This window comes from Nerophis lumbriciformis, linkage group LG11, assembly GCF_033978685.3.
Source record: "Nerophis lumbriciformis linkage group LG11, RoL_Nlum_v2.1, whole genome shotgun sequence".
NCBI classification, from domain to species: domain Eukaryota; kingdom Metazoa; phylum Chordata; class Actinopteri; order Syngnathiformes; family Syngnathidae; genus Nerophis; species Nerophis lumbriciformis.
The window spans coordinates 21607973-21633853 of NC_084558.2; the positions used below are offsets into that span (position 1 = coordinate 21607973).

At 37.6% G+C, this 25881-nt stretch overlaps 1 protein-coding gene across 1 annotated transcript in view; it reads left to right on the top strand.

The window, feature by feature from the left end:
* rbfox3a (RNA binding fox-1 homolog 3a) overlaps positions 1 to 25881 on the top strand; it is a 1142209-nt gene that overhangs the window by 1106448 nt on the left and 9880 nt on the right. The window contains exon 14 of the mRNA XM_061967072.1: positions 4345 to 4423. Coding sequence (XP_061823056.1) covers positions 4345 to 4423 — 79 coding nt within the window. The remainder of the gene's footprint in view (positions 1 to 4344; positions 4424 to 25881) is intronic.

The following is a 25881-nucleotide window of genomic DNA, read 5'->3' on the forward strand; positions in this document are numbered from 1 at the left end:
TGAAAAGCCAGAAACTAAACAAAACATGACTTAAAACAAAACATGATTACACAGACATGACAGCTATTTTATGTTTTATATTTTCTACATAAGATTTCCTGTTCATTTTCTCATTTATTATTACATCCAAAAATATTTTTTATTTTACTATTTATCTGTCAATTTGTATTTCTGTTGGACTTTCTCTTCTACTGTTACCAAATAGCATTATTTTAGTTTTACTGAAATTCAAAGATAGTCCGTTTTTGGCAAACCATCTTTTTAATTTGTTCATTTTTTCTGTTATTATTTGTATTAGCTTTTGTGTGTTTTCTCCTTAACAAAACAGTCGTGTCGTCTGCAAATAATACTAACTTTAGGTCTTGTAACTTATACTATAAAGATTGAACTATGTTGGTCCTAGTATTGATCCCTGAGGTACACCACAATATATTGTCAGCTCTGTAGATGTTTATTCTCCTATCGTCACGTATTTCTTCCTGTTGGTTAAGTAGCTTCTTACCCAGTTCAAGACCAACCCTCTGATGCCATACTGTTTTAATTTGTTTATTAAGACATTATGATTGATTGTGTCCAATGCGTTTGTTAATTCCATAAACACTGCTTAGCACACGTTTTGTTATCTATTGCATTGGTAATCTCTTCTGCTATTTGGATGAATGCCATTAATGTTGAAATGTTGACTCTATCTGTATTGGTTGTTTTGCAATAATTTTTGAAAAAATGTTTGCCATTAAAGCTAATTTAAAGTCTTTTAACAAATGTAATGTGTGTATATATATATATATATATATATGTATGTATATATATATATATAGCCCGACTCCCTGTTTGGGGACCCCTGGTCTACACCAGCCTTTTTTAGGCCAAAAACAGGGGTCGTACTTTAACAAACTTCTCCCAGGCCCTTTAACCAAATGACTTGCAGTTAAATTGACAGATACTAGACAGATGGGCAATGATAAATTGTGAAGGGAACGTGTGTATTAAGCTATTAAGCTATAGGATGTGGGCGTGGCATGGCACCAAACTTTGATCTGACGGTTCGCCACAAAACTTCCAACATGTCAAACGCGACCCCACAAATTCAGATCTTGTTTAGAATCCGTGCCAATGCAACGACACCCTAAAGTGCTGATTCGGTCAGTACCTATTCGTATCCACTCGTAGTGGGCAGAGCCTGGCGGCAAAAACTGCTCCTAACCATCAAACTGCCACTGCACTTAAGATGATCAAGTCTCCTTCCAAATTGATACAAGCTTTCAGTTAGGAGTCTGATCATGACTACACGCTGATTTGATATCAACACCAATACCGCTATCTTGTGGTGGAAAATTATAACGGTCATAACTTCCTTCCACATGCTCCGATCTTCCCAAGACATTTGATGGTAGGTGGGGGCATTGAATAAAAGGGAACTGCCTTTTTTTTTTTAAATGTTGTCTATGATTAACAATGATTACAATCATTATGGAAGACAAGAACAAACGTTTGTTTTTTTAACAATCCATCCATTTTCTACCGCTTGTCCCTTTTCGTTGGAGCCTTCAAAGCCTCTAAACCAACTTCACACATGTTATATACGCACTGCAAGTTTATATATAATGTGGTAACAGACACGTTATGGAATATGTACAATATTTACCGTATTTTGATCATTTTACGCATTACCGGAACTTCTTTCCATTCGTTCCGTAGCAGCACACTTCCGGTAACAAATATGTGTTCTTACTTCGGGAACCAATCTGAGTGTGTTCTAATCATGGCAGACTAGGTAACAGACAAGGAAGACGACTCTTTTTCGAAAAATTAAGATTCACAACCTTATCTTTTTGAAGCTGAATATATATAATAGTAATATGTAAAAAAAAAAATATATATATATATATATATATATATATATATATATATATATATAAACGCGAGCAAGAGCAGAGGGTGAAACGTTGGAGCAGACGGAAGCCGAGAGAGTGAGGTTGGTGTGACTTGCAGGTATAAATGTGAAACTTGGAGCCAAGCTATGCCAACATATATGGTGTGTTTACCCAAAATCAACTTGAAAAAACGTCCCCTGCCAGCCGGACCAAACAGACAAATGTCCATCGAGTGAGTCACTATACCATCGATCTTGATCCACGCAGCACGTCATGCATGTTATTGTCTGGCTGGCTGTGTACAAACAAAACATAATACTAATACTTTACAGATACTGGACTATGATTGTTCATGTTTTTCAGTCAGTACAGATTGGGGTTTTATTGCATTGTGTTGTGAATTACAAACTCAAAAGCGATTCAGCTGCTGACGCAAAAGCTAGTTTATCTCTTTCCGTAGCTGGCTTGCAGCTAATGCTTTAGCACGCCGTCCCAACATGATGTGTTACTACGCTAGGAAAATATTTCCGTAGTGTTCGCTCTTACAATAACAATATTGCTACAGCTTGGTTATTACACAGGTTATGCAACGTAAACAAAGTATTGTTTGCACTTTTTGGATGCATTTTCAAAGTGATTTAGAGGCAGATTCCTCCCATTAACTGCATTGCCAGCCATCAAGGCCGAGTTGATTTTTACAAATGAGAATGCAAAAAAAAAAAGCCTTTTGTCTTCTTGTCTCTCATTAGGAATGTGAACGATAGGCAAAATTCCAAAAGAGTGGAGAGTTCCCGTTTAAGACACAGCTGCATAACTGCTGTAGTGCCAATATAGCACTGGTGTGGTGGAAAATGACAACAGTCATAAATTCCTTTTACATTCTCCAACCTTGCTAAAATGTTTGATGGTGGGTCAGGCATTGGATAAGGACGCGACTGCATGTGTCATGCATGCCCACCCACTTAACCCCTAGGTGCAAGTGGAGGGGCGAGGGCCCTCTCAACAGTGCTGGCAGGTTTAATTCATTATTATTAGAGATGTCCGATAATGGCTTTTTTGCCGATATCCAATATTCCGATATTGTCCAACTCTTAATTACCGATTCCGATATCAACCGATACCGATATATACAGTCGTGGAATTAACACATTATTATGCCTAATTTTGTTGTGATGCCCCGCTGGATGCATTAAACAATGTAACAAGGTTTTCCAAAATAAATCAACTCAAGTTATTGAAAAAACTGCCAACATGGCACTGCCATATTTATAATTGAAGTCACAAAGTGCATTTTTATTTTAACATGCCTCAAAACAGCAGCTTGGAATTTGGGACATGCTCTCCCTGAGAGAGCATTAGTAGGTTGAGGTTGGGGGGGCGGGGTTCAGGGGTAGCGGGGGGGTGTATATTGTAGCGTCCCGGAATAGTTAGAGCTGCAAGGGGTTCTGGGTATTTGTTCTGTTGTGTTTATGTTGTGTTACGATGCGGATGTTCTCCCGAAATGTGTTTGTCATTCTTGTTTGGTGTGGGTTCACAGTGTGGCGCATATTTGTAACGGTGTTAGAGTTGTTTATACGGCCACCCTCAGTGTGATCTGTATGGCTGTTGATCAAGTATGCCTTGCATTCACTTGTGTGTGTGTACAAGCCGCATATATTATGAGTCTGGGCCGGCACGTAAAGGCAGTGAGTTTAAGGTTTATTGGCCCTCTGTACTTCTCCCTACATCCGTGTAAAAAAAAGTCATAAAATTTACTTTTTGAAGCCGATACCAATAATTTTGAAACCGATACCGATAATTTCCGATATTACATTTTAAAGCAATCCTCGGCCGATAATATCGGACTGCCGATATTATCGGACATCCCTAATTATTAGTGATATTGTCTGCCAATGTTTTTGGCCCTGCCAGCATTTTTTACTATTCACATGCAGTTTACTGAGGAAACTGCATTTTTATTTTGTTTTTTATCAATTTTGACGCACGGCTACCAGACAATCCAGAAAGCCTAAAAAACCCATGACAAAAATAAGTACGCATTCTTAGCAAGCCGTGAGCATAGGGGTAGATAGGAAGTCGTGGCATGTATAGAAAAACCATGAGAAATAATCTGGCAACTTCCTACCTTGCTGTTTGTTGTCAGCAAACAAAACAGAGAACAAGAAATGCCAGACAAAAAAAAGGAACTGAGGTGAATTACATGTATATATTGTTTAGTTTGTTTTAAAACACTTTACATAGTGAAACCCATTATTTACATATAAGCCAGTGTGGGTGGCACTGGGAGCAAGGGTAACGTGTCTTGCCCGAGGACACGACGACAGTGACGAGGATGGTGGAATCGAACCCGGAACCATCAAGTTGCTGGCACGGTCGCTGTACCAACTAAGCCATGCCGCTGACCAAAATAAGAGTCTGTTGGGATGCAGGACATGACGCTTACATTGTAAATGTGTTTTCTCCCCTGTAGTTATGGCCGAGTCTATGCAACAGCAGACCCATATCACCATACAATTGGTCCTGCAGCAACGTACAGCGTGGGCACTATGGTGAGTGTGTTCCCTCTTTCTTGGCCTGCATATTTCATCATTATGTCTGCGTACGCTATCAGTTCATCAGATTAATAGCTTGTGACACAGCACTTGGATGCGGACGCTGGTCACACAAGCGAGTAATATGCAAATGCAATTGATTTGTCATCAAGGAATATAGGGCTGCACGATTATGGCCAAAATAATCCTCATGATTATTCATTATTACCATTAGGTTAAACATAGTGTGACATAGTGGGGGGCGTGCGGACGTGATGTCATCATTCGTTTGTAATAAAATAGTCTCGTAAAAGGGCTAAATAAGTGTACATATAATTCAAAGACAAATCTTTGTGTTTTTGTTAAGGCTGTCAAAAAAAACGAGTTAACTTGTGTGATTAATAATACAAAAATTATCGCATCAATCATGTGGAGTTGCACAATTTAATCACACGGTTTTTTTTAAGGCGCACATGCTGCTTTACCTTAACCGCGGATGGTTACTTTAAAGCAGGGTCACCAACCTTTTTGAAACCAAGAGCTACTTCTTGGTTAATGCGAAGGGCTACCAGTTTCCATCCATCCATTTTCTACCGCTTATTCCCTTTGGGGTCGCGGGAGTCGCTGGAGCCTATCTCAGCTACAACCGGGCGGAAGTCGGGGTACACCCTGGACAAGTCGCCACCTCATCGCAGGGGCTACCAGTTTGATACACACTTAAATAAATTGCCAGAAATAGCCAATTTGCTCAATTTACCTTTAACTCTGTTATTATTAATAATTAATGATATTTATCTTTGTGGAAACACTGATCATCTTAATGATTTCTCACAATAAATATATATAGAAACAGATAAATATCAATATGCAACACTTTATTTTTATATTTTCTCTAAGTGCACATTTTTCAAATTGAACATTTCCAAATGATCACTTCTAAGACAGTCTTGTGAAATCACAATATCCCATTTTAACTAGCTAGCCACTAACATTTTTTAACAAATCATGAATTACTTTGCACCATGTTTGTACAAATAATAACTCATGTAAAATACAAAAGTCAACTCTCAAATTTTTAAATAAATCATGTCACACTTTGAGCTGGACACCAAATCTGTTATCTGTTTCTTTGTCAGTTAGTGAAGACCAAGTCTTTAAAATATTTTCTAGGATTTTCAAATTCTATTTGAGTTTTGTCTCTCTCAGAATTAAAAATGTCAAGCAAAGCGAGACCAGCTTGCTAGTAAATAAATAACATTTTAAAAATAGAGGCAGCTCACTGGTAAGTGCTGCTATTTGAGCTATTTTTAGAACAGGCCAGCGGGCTACTCATCTGGTCCTTACGGGCGACATGGTGCCCGCGGGCACCGCGTTGGTGACCCCTGCTTTAAAGGCAGCGCGGTTCGTTACACGGTCAACACATAGGCCAGTGTAAAGATGAGTGAAGAGACTCTGACTGGTGTCCTCTGTGGGAAATCTTACTTCAAAATAAACCTTTAGATAAAACCGTTTTTTCCAAAACAAATTCTTTAACAAAAAAATGTAGTCCTTTCAAGTAAAACTTTTTTTTTTTTAATCCTGCACGACATTCTGATAGTAAAATTGTATTCCTGTCAATATATTGGAGTCTTTTTTTTATTTACTGTGATTAATCAGAATGAATACATGTAATTAATCAAAAGTGTGATTAATCATTAATGATTTGACAGCACTAGTTTTTGTTCGTTGGTAGTATTAACATTTCAGCTTTCTCTCATTACATGATGCTTTTAGCTCTGTTTGGTATTTTTAGTTGGGGTTTTCTCAACGGCATAAAAAAAAACAAAAAACTGTTCCGCGATGTGTTATCAACTGGACACCGCCGCTTGACCTAGTTCTCCGGGCTGGCGAGAAGTGTTTGCACTCAATGAAAAAGTGTCTAGCGAGGCGTTAGTCTGGCGAGTGCAACTCCAAGGAGACAAGCAGATCAGCATGTTGTGCAGGCGTGCACACCTGTCTACGTCTAATGACAGCTTTGCGGTCTTTGACGCACGCTGAACTGCACTATACAGAAGATAAGCAGGTAAAAGAAGGCAAAGTAAGATATAAGGATGGACGGTCATGGAGCTGTGTGCCCATACACGATAGCTGCTGTTGTGAATGTGCTTGATTTGATATGCACCGCAACCTGATTTTTACATGTCGATATTGCCGACGATCACCGTCGTTTAATTGTGGCGACCGCGACCGTGATTGAAATTCAATTAATCGTGCAGCCCTAAAGGAATATATTTTGAGAAAAATCTACATTAGGTTGGTGACGAGCCTATGAAATGTTTTCCGTCAATGAGAAAGGGAGTCATTGCCACTTCAGTAAATGAATAAGGGAAGCTGCTGCATTCTCTCACTCCCCAATCAAGCCTTTTTGGCTTGAGATGTAGCTGAATTCCTCCACACGCTACCATCTTGCAAGGGGAGATAGAGTCAAATAATTATTGTTTGTTTTTAGCTAGTTTTGCAGCTAACATCAAAGATGAAAATGTTTTGGTTGAAACTGAAAAAAATTAAAAAGCACCGTTTTTGCACGGTTCGAGTGTATAAATGAAAACAATAAAATGTGCATTTAAATTTGAAACAACATTTGGGGTTCCTCCAAAAGAAAAAAACCTAACGTGTGTGTGGTGATGGCAAATGTGAGCCCACCACCTCCACCATGCATCGCCACACACACCTCCTTCCCTCCCCGATAGTGTAGCTGCTAGCTAAAAGCCTTCATTAATTACGACCATTATTTCCTCTTCATTTACTTAATTAAAACAGTGGCCTCTGTTTTCCTCCTTATTGCTGTAAACTTTCTCTCCTTTTTTTTTAAAATTACTCTTCCCTTTTTTTCCCAGCATCCTCCCACATGCTACGCAAATTTGCATACCAGTTTAAAATAAAGGGGGGTAAAAAAAATAATCTTTCCAATTATGAATATTCAAACATGAGAGTACCTCGCATAATCAGCTATAACCCTGACAACACATTCTAAAAATCATCTTGCATTAAAAGCTAGGTGTGTCCAAACCTTGAAATTTCAAGTTGAAGGATGCAAGGGGGCCTCGCTCAGACCAATCCAATGTACCATGCTTAACACGTATTAGTACACCTGACATAAAAACAACAAAGCAAAGAAATATATCAAAAAAGCGTTTATGACTAAATATGTTTTGGTTAAGTATTGAGCTTGGCTCTAATTTGTCATCCTATCAGTGAAACAGTAATTTCCCATTATTTTTATTATTATTTTTATTCAGATGACGGTGCATTTGAACATCCATGGATAATTGGGTGGTGGATCTATAATACTTTTACTGATTGCACCAGACCATCTTTGTAATATTCTGATGTGGACTTAAATCCTTGAATTGTATGATTTGACGTTGCCCTGAGCCAATAAAAAATGAGCTGCAGCCTGCAAAACAGCCCTTCAGGCTAAATCGGATGAATTATAGGCATTCCCACATTAACTTAATATGAAATATGAAACATGTTTGACTTCACACATGTAGATGCCTCGTTAGTTTTAAATGGGAACAGGTATTCTGTAACATCCTTAATAGACTATCTCAGCTGACTTTGGGCAAGAGTCAGGGAATTGGGCTGAAAGCCAGCCAATCACAGGGCACATATTAATAAACAAACATTTACACACACCTTGCAGAATTTATAGTTTGCATGTGTTTGGGATGTGGGAAAAAGTCAGAGAGTACAGTAAACCCATGCATGTATGAGGAGAACATGCAAACTCCACACAGAAATGTCCCAAAAGAGATTTGAACCCTCAAACTCCCGACTGTCAAGCTCACATGCTAATCACTTGGCCACCATTGTTTAAATATAACAATAATAATAATTCATTTGAACACAAAGCCAAGATCTGGATGTTTTGTTTTGATAACTTACCATATTAAAATCATATTAAAAATTATAAAATAAGTACATCAATACCTGTATTAATTTAGACCTATTAACCTTTTTTTTTTAAAGCTAGAAGGCAGAGATAAATATATGCAAACGTGTAGATCCATCAATAAATACTTGAATAAAATAGTAATAAACGGATAAATATTTAATTTATGGTAATAATTCCGTATCTCGTAATAAACTCCAGGTTGACGATATCAGACACTTTGGTTCAGCATTGTCTTTCCTCCTACTTTATAAACAACAAGGGCCTGATTTACTAAAGGTTTGCAGGTACTAAAACATGTGCAAACTTGATAGCACACACAAAGCTGATCTACTAAACGTGTGCAAATAGGATTGTGTTTCTTAAGTGAGCAGAATAAGGCGTGAAATCCATTTCTGGTTTATTAATATGCAAAATATATTCTGATCATCAAAACGCCTACAATACTGGGAGGAGAAAATGCTAATATTAATGTTTAGCATGCGCAATGTGATTTATCAACACTCTTCACTGTTTTGCGAGCACTATTTTGCGTTTAATTTAGCACGTCCTTTTCAAACGTGCTAAATAAAAACACAGTTAAGCACACGGCTATGAGAGAGGAGTGCTTGTGCTGCAAAGACACACGGTGGACAGAGAATCCTCAGAAATAAAACAATATTACACTCATTGTCTATTCAGCAATAACGTTTTATAATTTCATAGCTGCTAGATGACAAAATCAATTGATGCGTTTTGGTGTCATATTTTTTATTTTAGTGACGTTAATTTTTTTTACATAGAATATACATTACTATCATATATATTTTATGATAAAAACTTCTTGAAGTATGAATTTTTTGCGTCTAGAGCACAGTAATGCAGCCTCCCTCCCTCCCATGCACCTTCAGCAGTAAAAGAAAAGAAAAAAGAACCGTATTTTTCGGACGATAATGCGCACTGAAGATCCTTTCCTATTCTCAAAAACCAACAGTGTGCTATAACCCGGCGCGCCTAATTTACTGATTAATTCTGGTTGTGCTTACCAACCTCCAAGCCATTTTATTTGGTACATGGTGTAATGATAAGTGTTACCAGTAGATGGCAGTTACACATAAGAGACACGTGTGTACTGCAAGATGTTCCATTGAGAATATAAAACATTACACACGGCGCTCAAATCCGTCCAAATGTTTTAGTACGACTTTTGTAAGCTCTGAAGCCGCACCGCTTGATGGATTGTTGGAGCATTACGGCTACCGTCGTCAGACGTACTTCAACATATGGGTATTATTATTGTGTGTATAAGGACTGCAAAATGTCACCTATTAGCAGACATATTATCTGGCGTTTTGCATTGCAATATTGTGCAAAACCAACTTTTCTTAACCTTCTGGTACCTGCTGATCTGTATTTGGGATCTGCATAAATCCTGAAAATTTGCGCGCATCCGCCATTGTAATCTGTGCCGACAACGTAGTTGATAAGCTTCTTCTTTTTCTCTATCTTCTTGTTATGGTACATTCGTCCTCCGCTGTTGCCATTTCTAATATAAAGTAGTGTAAAGTTCTAACTTATATCTGTCAGTAGACTCGCTATAGAAGCTCTAAAAACTACCAGGGTAGTGGGTTCACATAATTCCCCCACGGAACTTTAGTTATGAGAACGCTCCAGTCGGACGGTTTTTCAAGGGACTCATTTCTGGCGTTGTTGTTGCACTCGTGAGCCACGGATGAGATGCTGCTCCATTATTGATTTAAGTAAAGTCTGAATGTCATTAAAACAGTTAGCTTCATTTTTTGACACTTCTTCCACTCCCGTCCTTGCACGCTACACCGCTACAACAAAGATGACGGGGAGAAGACGCTGCCGAAGTGGAGGCACGTAAATAAGACCGCCAACAAAACGGCGCATTCGGAAGCGACTGTCAGAAAACGACTTGAAGATGATCTGTAAAACATCATCTATGCAACATTTTGACCAAAGAACCAGAAGGTCTACATGTTATGTAGACCACAAAGAAATGTTTTAAATTTAGAAAAAAATCATAATATGACCCTTTAAAGGCCTACTGAAATGCGATTTTCTTATTTAAACGGGGATAGCAGGTCCATTCTATGTGTCATACTTGATCATTTCGTGATATTGCCATATTTTTGCTGAAAGGATTTAGAAGAGAACATCGACAATAAAGTTCGCAACTTTTGGTCGCTGATAAAAAAGCCTTGCCTGTACCGGAAGTAGCAGACGATATGCGCGTGACTTCACAGGTTGTGGAGCTCCTCACATCCACACATTGTTTACAATCATGGCCACCAGCAGCGAGAGCGATTCGGACCGAGAAAGCGATGATTTCCCCATTAATTTGAGCAAGGATGAAAGATTTGTGGATGAGGAAAGTGAGAGTGAAGGACTAGAGGGCAGTGGGAGCGATTCAGATAGGGAAGATGCTGTGAGAGGCGGTGGGACCTGATATTCAGCTGGGAATGACTAAAACAGTAAATAAACACAAGACATATATATACTCTATTAGCCACAACACAACCAGGCTTATATTTAATATGCCACAAATTAATCCCGCATAACAAACACCTCCCCCCTCCCGTCCATATAACCCGCCAATACAACTCAAACATCTGCACAACACACTCAATCCCACAGCCCAAAGTACCGTTCACCTCCCCAAAGTTCATACAGCACATATATTTCCCCAAAGTTACGTACGTGACATGCACATAGCGGCACGCACATACGGGCACGCGATCAAATGCTTGGAAGCCGCAGCTGCATGCGTACTCACTGTACCGCGTCTGCGTATCCAACTCAAAGTCCTCCTGGTAAGAGTCTCTGTTGTCCCAGTTCTCCACAGGCCAATGGTAAAGCTTGACTGTCATCTTTCGGGAATGTAAACAATGAAACACCGGCTGTGTTATCCGGCACAACAGTCAGGGGGTGCATTCTACGGCGGGGGTGCGTTATCCGGCACAACACCTGCCGCAATACACCGCTTCCCACCTACAGCTTTCTTCTTTGCTGTCTCCATTGTTCATTGAACAAATTGCAAAAGATTCACCAACACAGATGTCCAGAATACTGTGGAATTTTGCGATGAAAACAGACGACTTAATAGCTGGCCACCATGCTGTCCCAAAATGTCCTCTACAATCCGTGACGTCACGCGCAGGCGTCATCATACCGAGACGTTTTCAGCAGAATATTTTGCGTGAAATTTAAAATTGCACTTTAGTAAGCTAACCCGGCCGTATTGGCATGTGTTGCAATGTTAAGATTTCATCATTGATATATAAACTATCAGACTGCGTGGTCGGTAGTAGTGGGTTTCAGTAGGCCTTTAATACGCTTTATAATCTGGTGCGCCTTTTGTATGAAAACATACCTGAATAGAGCCACTCATCAGCAGTGCGCCTTATGATCCGGTGCGCCCTATGGTCCGAAAAATACGGTAAAGAAAAAAAATTGGTGTCAATGTTCAGTAGATGCACTGCACGACTGGTTCTACATGCCCATAAAACGTGCTGGATGTCTCCTGCATGTTTGAAAACATAGCAACATGCCACAGACAGGAGCATGATAACATGAATGCAGTAAATAAGAGTGCCTCCGTAGTGATGCCCCATATCGTACACGCACAATCCTCATGTAAATAAGGCTGTATGCACCATTTTTCAATTGCACACGCAGTCTTAGTAACATGCAACACACCCTCTAACAGTACACACTATTTTATAGATTGCACATGCTACTGAGCGCGAGGTACTTTGGTCTTAGTAAATCAGGCCCCAAATGTTTGTACAGTTATTATGGCGCAAAGATAAGTTTCCCAAATGACAATATCCCAAATTTCATAGGAAGGGTAGGCGAGGGGGAAAAAGGGAGGAATATATATATATATATTTGAAAGATAATTGATTTTAAATAATCTAGAAATACAAGATAAGGTTCTAAACTGGATACTGATTGGAGCTTTTTTTTCATCTTTGATGTTGCAGGCTAGCCTTTACAGAGGAGGGTGCAGTCGCTTCGCTCCCTACTAGAAAGGAGGGAGCCACGCCCCCTTTCCTTCCCCAGCAAAACAAACACAAATCAAAAAGACACAGCAAATAAAATCCCCCCAAAAACAAACATCTTCTTCAAGGAGCAAAAACATGCAATGCTTCCTCCCAGGTGGCAAATAGAAGTTCCCACTCTTACATGATGTTATTGATGTCTCTTGGTAAATGAATGTTGATTTGTGACAGAGGTCAATAGGAAAGTGTGATTCTGCTTCTCTGTGTTCTCTCCCCTTTAGAGGTCCCAATGCACCGCTTTAAATTTCAACCTACAGTAAATCCCCGACCTTACCGTTTCCCTCCCTCGTATGCGATACGAGCATCGAACTTACAAATGAGATTTATTATGTAAACGGCACAACCATTGGGCCGAGATTCGGATAAGTGAAGCAGCGTTTCTGACTGCCTGCCTTGCTATAATACAACTTACAACTGTTCGGCCTAAAGACGGTGAAACGCGCAACAAAACGCTTCCCGTTAAGCGATGCATAACGCGAGAGTGATATAGTACCGAATCTGAATGCAGCAGGAAGTGATGTGTTGTGGACGCCGTTGGGAATGGGGAGCGAGCCAATTGATTGTTGGCGCACTGCCAGAGTCAGGAGGTATCCTATTACTGCTGAACTGCTTTAAAAGGGAAAAACACATTATTGTCCTCCACTGGGGAAAACCGGGGCGGACCATGGATTCATAGTCGTGGGCACAAGTCGCAGTTTTCTTTCCATCGCATTCAATTTGTTTTGTTTTTTCCAAAGTAAATAAGATCTTAACATCCCTTCAATGTCTTTTGTTCAATGAAACAACGGTTGAAGTTCATTTGATCGGCAGGTGGCAGTCGTGAATAGAAGATGGCGTATCTGTGTGGAATGTACAGTACATACAGTATGTTCATTTAAGCAGCTGCCTAAATGCCGCTCGCGATCGAACGAGCTTCCAGAATGATATCTCGCCCTATTCCTGGTCTGACCATGTAACATATCGTACGCTCCACTAATAAAGACTTTGCTGAAAGTAAACATTTTCAAACCAAAAAATATCAAAAGAACACCACCGGCTAGCATACATAATAATATCCCATAATAGGAATAGGATACGGTACCACCTCTTGGCCCAGGAGCTGGGAATCGATACCGGTACTCAACAATGCCAATTTTCGACACTTGTGTCTGTGTTCAAATGTATTAATAAATGTTAAATGTTTTTTGTTTTTTTTTAAATCAAATATGTTGTAATTTAATATTCCACACTATGCTGTGTTGTCTTGTTTTCTTACACTTCTGTGTCTCAATTGCAATTACTGTATTGCAGTGCTTCTCAAACATTATTCACCAAATACCACCTCAAAAAACCTCTGGCTCTCCAAGTACCACCATAATGACCAACATTAAAATATCAAAGATGTCAAACAAAGTACTAATATGATCCGGTTTAAGAAACTATTTAAACCCAAAGAAAAATAATTATGATAAACATTTTGAACAATATTGAAAATAAGATCATCTTATTCATGTGTGAATTACAACTTCTTTTTTTTTTTTTAGAACTTTATTATTTGTTTGAGTAAACTGTGTAAAAAGTGAGAAGTGAAATAAATGTGTTAGTAATTTTTATGAAATGGAAAAGGGGTAGGATTACCTTATTTTCCGTATTATTGAGCGCACCAGTATATAAGCCGCACCCATGAAATTGTTTATATGTATATATATATATATATATATATATATATATATATATATATATATATATATATATATATATATATATATTATATAAGCCACAGATATATACGTTGTGAAATGAGTTATTTACACTGAAATATCTTGTCAATGCTTATTTACATAACTTGATTGTTTCCAAACGATGCCTGTAACACGGCAATAAAAAGGTTGATCAAACAAAAGACGAGTGACCGTTTTGGACCCACTAGCTGTGGAAGCTAGCTCTCCAATTAGCTAAACAGACTCAATAACTCCACGGTGATGTTTTGGTAAATTTTCTGAGAAATTTGTGAAACTAAAATAATACAAAAAGAATGCCTTTGTATGTTGAGAATACTAACACAAACACTTGTTAGCTTATTCTAATTATGCCAGCTTTATTACATTACAATAGCACATACAAACATGCATGAAAAAACTTCTACAAACATCACACATGGGACAGTTTGCTAAGTAAGAATTATTTTAGTTATATTGTAAAACTTACAAACATTGCTTGCGGTGATGAATGAACAATCCATTTGAGTAGAAACGGTAAGGACGATTTGAAGACGACACCCCACTTGTACATCCGGTTCAAAACTTTAAACCTTAGAAAACACCGTGTAGACAATCACCCAACAGCACCTGCAGTAAGCAAACTCGTCCAAAAGAAGGCGCCATAGCACAAATAGTACCACCATTTCAGTGTCTTTGCATGTGTTTTACAAAAACTATTTGCATTATGGCCGTCAGCGAAGAAAAATCCATAAAGTAGCTGCACCCTTTTATAAGCCGCAGGGTTCAATGCGTATGGAGAAAGTAGCAGCTTATAGTCCGGAATTTACGATAATTAAGCTCTGCCTCTAAGTAGTACTTTTCAAACATGTTGAAAAGAGAAACTGGAACGTGAGATGCATTATGTTTACATTGAGGAGCGCTAGCTTTGGTTAGCGGTGACGCCAATGAGCTGTTGTATCCTCCTACAGTGTGTAGTGAAACATGTTTAGCTATTTCTCGTCCTGCAGGGATGATACTTGTAAGAAACGTACTTTATTTGTCGCCATGGAGGCGAGGATTAGTGATTTAGAAGTAGCTAAAACACTGCCGACTGCGGATGGACGTTAACCGCTAGCTAGCTAGCCATGTTTTAAAGCGACTCTTGTAGAGTGGCGTTTCAATGTTATAACTTCACCTTTATTGTTAGTTTTTAAGTCAAAATGTGTCCATTCTGTCTTTTCTATCTATACACCTTGTGTGCATGTAAAAACTGCGTGATTGTGCGCTGCCGAACATGCTCGTCTGCTCGTAAAACTATCAATGTCACGACGTGACGACGGTGCGATGTAAAAAAAACAAACAAAGGAACCGGTATTTTATTGAAGTACATTATAGTACCGTTTTTGTTACATTACGGTACTTTATTAGTACTGGTGTACCGTCCAACCCGAGTACCCATCCCTAATTACTTAACAAATTGAATAAAACAATTGTTCGTCAGTCTGAGGAATTTGTTTGGCGTTCAGGCCTGTCACTCACTTCTGTCTGGTCTACACGCAGGGATCGCATATAAGACGCGAAAGCAACCCCAGAGAAACAACTAATAATGTGCGGTCATGTTGTTGTTGCAATAGAACAGTGCCTGTAAAATATTTTATGTTACGCCCCCTCAGGAAGTACAAAATATGTTGCGCCCCCCACACCGTGACTTTAAATAGTATAATTTGTCTATAACATTGTTATAACTATACTTCTGCATAACATTGTAAGCTTATTAACATCAAAGGAAACAACACACTGGTATTTCCTCGTCTCCCACGGTTACAGTGAAGCCAAGTGCGACATACGCTTCATCATATTCTGGTACGGCAAAAAAGTATGAGGCATCCGTGTAAGTTGCAAACAGCCCCTTTAACATCATGTTAGACATGCAGTGTGTGGGAAAATGTACACATTCACTCACCAATAATAGACTGTAGTCATGTTATTCACATGTGAATAATGCTGTAAAATAGACTGTATTTATGTTATTCACATGTGAATAATGCTGTATAATAGACTGTATTTATATTATTCACATGTGAATAATGCTGTGTAATAGACTGTATTTATGTTATTCACATGTGAATAATGTGGTATAATAGACTGTATTTATGTTATTTACATGTGAATAATGCTGTGTAATAGACTGTATTTATGTTATTCACATGTGAATACTGCTGTATAATAGACTGTATTTATGTTATTCACATGTGAATAATGCTGTATTATAGACTGTATTTATGTTATTCACATGTGAATAATGCTGTATAATAGACTGTATTTATGTTATTCACATGTGAATAATGCTGTATTATAGACTGTATTTATGTTATTCACATGTGAATAATGCTGTATAATAGACTGTATTTATGTTATTCACATGTGAATAATGCTGTATTATAGACTGTATTTATGTTATTCACATGTGAACAATGCTGTATAATAGACTGTATTTATATTATTCACATGTAAAAATACCTAAATGTTTATTGTCTATTGTGAGCGAACTGTGGTGCTGAATTTCCTCCAGGGATCAATAAAATACTGTATACAATAAAATATTATTTATTCCATTCTACCAGTTCCAGAATCTAATGACCAACGTGGTATTTTTAAATCATCTGAAAAATCTATTTAGTGGGCATGTGCGACGAGCATGCGTGTTTGTGCAAAATAAATCTGCTGTCTTTTAAACCACTGTTGGTAACACACGCTATCCTTTGGTGGCGGTGTTGTATTGTTTTGGTCATAAAGAGTTTTGATTTGAGCCGCTGAAATACAGCCCACCACTTTTCAAAATGTGATAGCTCGATGCTAATTTACATGGTATTTGCCATAGACGTGCTACTAGTTAGCATCAACAATTTTACCAATTTCAACATCATAGAATTTTGTAATGACACATACAATCAAACAGCTGGCGTGTAATCATTTCAGTACTTAGGGCCTGATTTACTAAAGGTCTACGTGTACTAAAACATGGGCAGACTTGATAGCACACACAAAGCTGATTTACTAAACGTGTGCAGAATGGATTGCGTCTGTTAAGTAAGCAAAATAAGGGGTGCAATCCATTTTGCGTCTCTGTCTTAATTGATTTGCAGAATATATGCTGATAAAGCGAAAACCCCACAATCCTGGGAGGAGAAGATGCAAATATATCACATGATTTGTCAACACTCATTACCGTAGCGTTTTATTTAGCACCTCTGAAAAGTAAGTGCAAACTGACACAGTTACTCTACACCAGTGGTTCTCAAATGGGGGTACGCGTACCCCTGGGGGTACTTGAAAGTATGCCAAGGGGTACGTGAGATTTCTTAAAAATATTCTAAAAATAGCAACAATTCAAAAATCCTTTTTAAATATAAATAAAAACCTATTTTTTTCCCCCAAATAGTTCAAGAAAGACCACTACAAATGAGCAATATTTTGCACTGTTATACTATTTAATAAATCAGAAATTGATGACATAGTGCTGTATTTTACCTCTTTATCTCTTTTTTTCAACCAAAAATGCTTTGCTCTGATTAGAGGGTACTTGAATTAAAACAATTTTCAAAGGGGTTACATCATTGAAAAAAGGTTGAGAACCACTGCTCTACACACATACGTAGCTGCAGGATGGGTGCTCGCGCTGCCAAGACGGAGGAGGAACAAAGAATGTGTGTCAACATATTTGCATAGTCTGTAAAAAATGAAAAATATTAGGCATATTGTCTATTCAGCAACATCCTTTTATAATTATATACTGCATGCTGTGTGTCTTAAGGGGCTGATTAAAATAAAGTCAAGTGATGCATTTTAATGTGTGCTGGTGTTTTAGTTTTTTTAATGCCATTCGTTTTTTCCCTTTACAAAACCGTATGAGCAAAAACTTCCAAGAAATATGCATTTTTTGCGTCTTGAGCACAATAAGTGCAGCCTTTCTTTCATGAGCGCATCTGCAAAGGGGGTTTCATTGTGGATGCACCGGACTGCTTCTAAAATACCTATAAAACAGGATGATAGCAAAACGCCACAGGTAAATGAGCATGGATGTGCAGTAAATAAGAATGTCTTCATGGTGAACACTGCAAAAAATTTTAGATTGCGCACGCTCTTTAGCACGTGGTATTTGGATCTTAGTAAATCAGGACCTTATAGTATAAACACTTTGTAGGGCTCAAACAAAAGACTGACACATATAACTTGACAGCAAAGACTACGTCCGGACTAAGGCAACACTCCATAGTCTGTACACTACTGCCATCTAACGTCTTGGAATTGCAGCTGTATGCAAAGTCTACTAGGCAAGGCAAGGCAACTTTATTTATATAGCACGTTTACAACAATTTAAAAATTGGACCAAAGTGCTGTACAGGTTAAAAAGCATAGAGAAAGTACATAAACAATGCATAAGCTAAACAAGATAGTGCAAAAGAATTATGGTGAAAGGGTTCGGATAAAAAGTACAAATGAAAGATAAAAAATAATAAAATAATAAAAGTGCGACAAATTGGAAAAAAAACTAAAGCGAAGGGGGGGTACTATAAATGGTGACCTAGTGGGCGGGCTCAGCTCAGGTTAAAGGCCAGCGAGAAGAGATAGGTCTTAAGAAGGGTTTTGAAGACCCCCAGGCTCTGGGCTGACCTTTACTATAATAATACAATACAGTATATTACTTGCAAATGAGACACAGAAGTTTAAGAAAACAACATAACTGGATAGCACAGCTCAGTGTTCGAAGTTATATGACAAAAGTGTTTTTTTTATTTTTTATTAAACAATTACCTTGTAGAAACACATTCGAACAGATAACATAAGTACAAAAATGTGAGTACCGGTATCGATTCCTGGTTCTACGACTCAAATGTAAAAGGTACCCATACTTGGTACAGCTGCATAACAATGTCACACAGGACATATTGATTATTGAAGTTTTTTTTTTTACGTCCATAAGTTACATATTAACATATGGTCCCGTGGACTAATTTATTGCTGCGTAATTGCTCCACATGCATTAACTTTTATTCGTGCAACAAACTTAAGTAAAATTCAATATTGCATCAAACTAATTGTTGATAGTTGTGTTACATTTCATTCCAACTTGCTAAATAGTGAAAAAGCAAAACAAGTATAGGTAGAAATAATGAATGACACGGGCCAAAATATTGGTATTTGGGAAGGTTAACTGGGTTTGTAGTAGCTTTAGGAAAGTCCTGCAGACCAAAGGACACATAAGAGCTGCTACACCAGTAAATAGCATCTGTGCGTGCTGCCTCTGATGGCATCGTAAAGACAGGAGTCAGTAGCACAGGAAGACAAGGGAGTGTAAAGAGCGGCAGTAACCGAGGCAATTTTCGCTCCAGATTAGAGATAAGAGAGTTCAGTCAATAAGCACTGATCTCATTTGAAGATATACCAGACGGACCCCTCACACAAACAGGCGCACATTTACTCGTCCTCCTCCATGACCGCCACCGATGCTTGTTGTCTGCTTACTTCGCAGCAAAAATAAAAAAATAAAAAGTCCAATATAGATTGAACAAATCCACTACTACCCGTCTCAACGTGTGCACAAATAAAGCGTCTCTCAGCTTTAGTGTGTGTGTGTGTGTGTGTGTGTGTGTGTGTGTGTGTGTGTGTGTGTGTGTGTGTGTGTGTGTGTGTGTGTGTGTGTGTGTGTGTGTGTGTGTGTGTGTGTGTGTGTGTGTGTGTGTGTGTGCGTGTGTGTGGTCAAGCCTCCTGTCTTAAAGAGACACCCAACATTACTGGTGCAGCTGTTATTATTACCGCGAGTGCAACTTCTACTGCATTACTATTCCAAACAAAGAATGATGAAATACTTATAAGCATAATAATTGTGTGAAGAGTATTCACGCACGTTATTTTTCACCTAAATTCCGTTATCATGGTAAGTCCGCCCCCTTTTTCCTTTCTTTACGTTTTCTCAGTAAGTTCAAAGCATTCGACAACTTGATCAGTTGAATAAAGAATAAATACATAAATAAATAAATAAATAGTCTACCTCTCAAAATGCCAAATTTTTCAGAAAACAAATTCTGCTTTCACATGTCTGAGCAGCTTCACATTATTCCAACATCAAAACCGTGTCCTCATTTCCACACAGCAAAAATTCCCACTTGTCCCCCAAAATTGCACATATTCCAAACACCCAATTACCATTAATCTGACTTTTCTTATGACAGCGACACCTCAGTATTTGTTACTCATTCGATCCAAACGAGTCAAATGTGTCATGATCCAGCATGACTGTTTTTGTTTGACTTTTGTTTTGTTTTTCCTGTGTTGAGTATTTTCTTCCTGTCCAGTGCTTTTATTTTGGTTCCTCTTCCTGTTTTAGTCTGTCCTGCTATTACTTTGCCATTGCTTCTGAGCACTGTTCCCTCTACCTGTTGCTGCTTGGCAATTAGGATGCTCACCTGCCCCTGATTGCCAATCAGGAGGCTTTATGTGCAGGCGTCACCTTGTCTTGCCTTGTTTTTTGTCACATTCTTGCTCACCCGTCATCTACTGCTGCAGCCATGCTGATCTTTCCTTTTTTCGGTACCGAATGAAATGGCCTTTTACTTGCACGTCGCCTGTCTTCTCTTCATCCGTGGATCACACCACTTGCCAGCATGCGCTATCAAAACACAATCTAGAACCAGGGGTGTCAAACTCATTTTAGCTCAGGGGCCACATAGAGGAATTGGGCCGGACTGGTAAAATCATGTTATCATAACTTAAAAATAAAGACAACTTTGGATTGTTTTCTTGGTTTAAAAATAGAACAAGCACAGTCGGGAAAAACATACAAATCATAATGTTGTTGTTTTTTACACATACATGTTGCTGTTCATAGTAGTCTATCTTCATTTTTTTGTGATTTATAATTTCTGAATAAATGATGTGATAATGTTCATCAGTCAAACAGGTGTGAGTCTGGCAGAGTTTTAAAATGCTCTCATTGGTGTAACATTTTAATCTATCAGAAAATGTAATTAATAGTAATATCAAAATTAAATTACAGCATGTTATTAATGTTATATACTCGTTCTCCTCAACTGATGTACTAACATCATGTGGTTTATTAGGATCATCTACAACAAAACTTATGAATTTGGACTCTTTTCATGAATCACACATGAAGTTAGAAGGGGATATATGTTGTTTCAGCATATTTATATGCGCCCAGATAATGTGTACCCAGTCCTAAACCTAACAGGGCACATAGCTCCGCCCCCTCTAGTCATGCGCAATCCTTCCACAAAAATTGCTATTGCGACATCCAGTGGACACATTTAGAAGAGCAGTTTCTTTCATTCAAAAATTTCAGCTAATTTCTATACTTACCAAAATCATCTTGTGGGCCGGATAAAACCTGTTCGCGGGCCAGACGTTTGACACCCCTGATCTAGACCAAATTGTATGAAGACGAAATAAAAAATGTGGGTGTTCGATTCCGCAAAATGCTACGCGGGCAAACTGACTAGTTTGTTAGGCGCTATCATTTGGCACACATAATGGAGCGTATATGAAAACCGGGGCAGACATTGTGAAGACATTTTTGTTGAAAAGTAAATCCTTCAAAAAGTGGGTCGAACGAAAACCTAGGTACAATACTTCCACATTTCTCAACCGATTCAAACCATTCCAACAAAAACATTCAAGTTGTTCAAAATAATAAATTAACTTTAATGACTTTCGCCAGAATTCCGCCTTTTCCTAACCAAAAATTCCTGTTGAAATGAATGGCATTTGTTTCACTTCGTTACCCCATTCAAACCATTTTAACATCAAAACATTCAGTCTAACAATTTCCACATCCCGAAAATTCCCACTGATTGCCCATTTTCCACACATCATTTCAGTCCAGCCTCATCTCTTCAGCACTCACACACAGTCTTGTTTTTTTCCATTTATGTTGTTGCCATTATTGGGATGTACTGTATAAACATTTTACAGAAGGGAAAAGGTAGGTAGCCTTCACGGTGTGTCAAACATGATAACAATGCTAATGCACACGTTTCCCTTCATATTCATTTTTTATTTTTTTTGAGAGGAATTTACGCTTCTTTAATCCACCATGTGGTGAATACTAATTTGAACCTTAAAACATCTGTTAAGAAAAATATGATCAAAAGTGAAGGAAGTGATGTACATAATGTTAAATACCAGCTTTATAACATGATCAGATTATGTCAATGTGTGGCAATATTGTGCGTTTTGTTGCCTGAAACCTAGAAATATATGTAAGCATCACAAACAAGTATGAGAGAGATTATGATTGAATTACATTTGATAGGCTGTTCATGTCTAATACTCATAGTAGGTGTATTTTTTAAATTATACATTAATGTTGTTGTGGGCTGAAATGTACAAAGTATCAAATGATACAATACCAAATGACAATAAAGTCAAGTGTGTGATATAAGAATGCTTTTTTAAACAAAAAATAGTAGCATTAAACTACAAGAAGAATCAACCTAGTGTCATTATGTAGCTAAGTTAAGTGCACATCCTCCCCAAAAAAGTGTCTACTGTAGACTCAATAGAGTTTTTTAGTGATGACAACTTTTTTTCAATGTAAATATAATATGTTTTATTTCATCCATCATTATTTCATCCATTTTAACACGTATTGACAAACATACTTTTGTACTTTTGGTAATAGGTATTTTTTATTATGTGTATATTATACTATACATAAATGTGAGCTTTAATGAAGTTATTTTGAAATGTTTTTTATATAATTTGTTATAATATGTTTTGGTGTTAATAGTTTTTCATTATGCATGTATGATGTTATTTCATTGTATATGTTTATGTATTAGTTGTAACTACATTTAAAATAATATATTCTGTATTTGTCATAAATTCACTATTTAATACATTAATCACATTTGTATACTATGTGGATATTAAACATCCAGGCTTTGGGGACAATGATGATATAAAAATAATTTATATCATTAATATACTATTTAACATGATATTGTCATATAATGAGGTGTATTAAAAAAAATTGTCGTAAGAAAACGCTATGGTGTGTTTCCTTTTCTATTAGTTACTTAGGTATATGTATATTAGGTATATGTATTTATTAATATATTTAAGACAAGGTAAAACATTTTTCTGTGTTTGCAGTTCATTTGTGTTTTCTAAACATATTTTCCACAATTATTTAAAAAACAAAAGGATTAAACATATGTCTTTAAATTGTATTTATAAGTTTTTTCAATTGTGTTATTTAAAATATGATATATAACGTATTCTTATAAATGTAATCATTCAATCAAAAATATTATGGTAACTTTATGAATTCATTATTTATTCACTTATTTTTTTGCACATATATGATGTATTTATAGTATATGCGTATATTATCATAAATCAATCAATCAAAGTTTATTAATATAGCCCTAAATCACGAGTGTCTCAAAGGGCTGCACAAGCCACAACGACATCCTCGGCTCAGATCCCACATATTATGTGCCCAGACATTTTGGAACACCATGTAAAACGAACGTACTTCTCCAGAGTTATCTGTTTTTAATACACAGTCAGTCTGTAGTCATTAAAAAATAAATAATAACAATACAAAACTGGTTAGCACAAGTGCAAACAAGCACCTTTGTTTAGTCCATCTCAGAGTACACCCTGGTTAGTCACCAGTCGGTTAATGAGTGGAAGGGGAATTTGATCCCATGCACATTTACATTCACTTATGACAGGGCTAATTTGAGCCCTTCAGCAGCTAAAACATAAAACTTAATTTTTTTAAACTAAAAAAACGAAATCTGAAACTTACCACAACTTGTTTTCGGTAGTTGGAAGTGGAATTCTTGCAGGCCGAAATGGGAACTTTTTCTATTGACACAGATGACAGCGCATTAAAGAAGATTATTTTTCATAGTTTGTAAGGTAAACATCGAGGATTGATTGATTGATTGATTGATTGAAACTTTTATTAGTAGATTGCACAGTACAGTACATATTCCGTACAATTGACCACTAAATGGTAACACCCCAATAAGTTTTTCAACTTGTTTAAGTCGGGGTCCACGTTAATCAATTCATGGTACAAATATATACTATCAGCATAATACAGTCATCACACAAGTTAATCATCAGAGTATATACATTGAATTATCTACATTATTTACAATCCGGGGGGTGGCATGTGGAGGGGGGTTAGGTTTGGTTGATATCAGCACTTCAGTCATCAACAATTATATCATCTGAGAAATGGACTTTGAAACAGTGTAGGTCTGACTTGGTAGGTTATGTACAGCGAGCAGTGAACATAGTGAGCTCAGAAAGCATAAGAACAAGTACATACGTTTGATTATTTACAATCCGGGGAGGTGGGATGTGGTTGGGGGGAGGGTGTTAGTCTAGGAGACTCGTTTCGTCTGACAGCGACTCGCACACGTCATGTCAGCACTGGAAGAAACCTCTCTGACGAGTCAAAACAATCGTCTTTGCAATTAATAATGAACAGATTATTAAATAATAAAATGATGATATGTTAAGCGATCGGAATGAAACCTGATGTATTGGAGTAAAAGTAACATTTTGTCTTCCCAAAAATATGTCAAGTAAAAATAAAAAATAAAACGTTTGGAATGAATGGTAATATAAGGTTTGTTGCATGATCAGATAATATTAAAGTTAAATGACTGACAGTACATGCATTTTTCTGTCAAAATTGAAAAAAGGGATACAATTAGTAGCAAAGATGAAGGACATCAATAATTCCAGGTTTTCGCAGGCCGCATAAAACAATATGGCGTGCCAGATCTGACCCCCAGGTCTTGAGTTTGACACCTGTGCACTTAGGAACGAGGTTTGCTTACTCTTCCCCCTCTGACGCAGCAACCAAATGGTCTATAAGGCTTTGATTGGTTGATGGCTAATGGATGCCTCTGCAATTGTGTCCTTGGGCAAGATACTTCACACTTGCTCTCAGCGCCGCTCACATTGGTGTGTGAATGTTTGGTGGTGGTCGGAGAGGCCGTAGGCGCAAATTGGCTGCCACGTTTCCATCAGTCTACCTCAGGGCAGCTGCGGCTTACCACCACCAACTGTGAATGTGGATTGGATTAATGGGATTCTCACTTCTCTGTGACCGCTTAGTGTCTAGTGGATAGAAAAACACTATATAAATCTAATCCATTCTTATTATTATTATTGATGGTTATTGGGAATGTGAGGTGGTCTGTGCGCTGAAAATAGGCCAGGGCCCTAAACCACACAAATGTATCTCTCTTGAAAGGTTAACAAACAAAAGCAGCATTTAAAATCAGTTGTATCATGTCCTTAAACGTACAAATCTAAAGTTTGCTTGCTGTTTCTTGCACCTTTTGTCATCAATTTCACGAACCTCCTTGTGATGTGGAACACAAAGCCACAAAGACTTTCCTCTGTGGGATTGCGGGGGGACCAAAGAATTCTGAACAGAGCAGAAAGGATCCACATGGGAGCTAATTTAAAAGCAACATATTTTTCATAAAGCCTTTAGTTGGACTCACAGCACTTTTCAAACAGAAGTCAAGTAAAAGTAAGTACGCCTGAAAAGCATCGGCAAACTTCAGAGGGCTGGTCGAAAAAAAGTGTTTTAAACTTGTGCTCTTCATGTTTTCATCTTACGGATTCATATTAAATTGATTGTAAAAAGATGAGCAAACATATTATGACCATGTGGAATTGTGTGAATATTGAAGAGCATTACACACACATTACTCTGCACCTAAATTAGTCTTTATT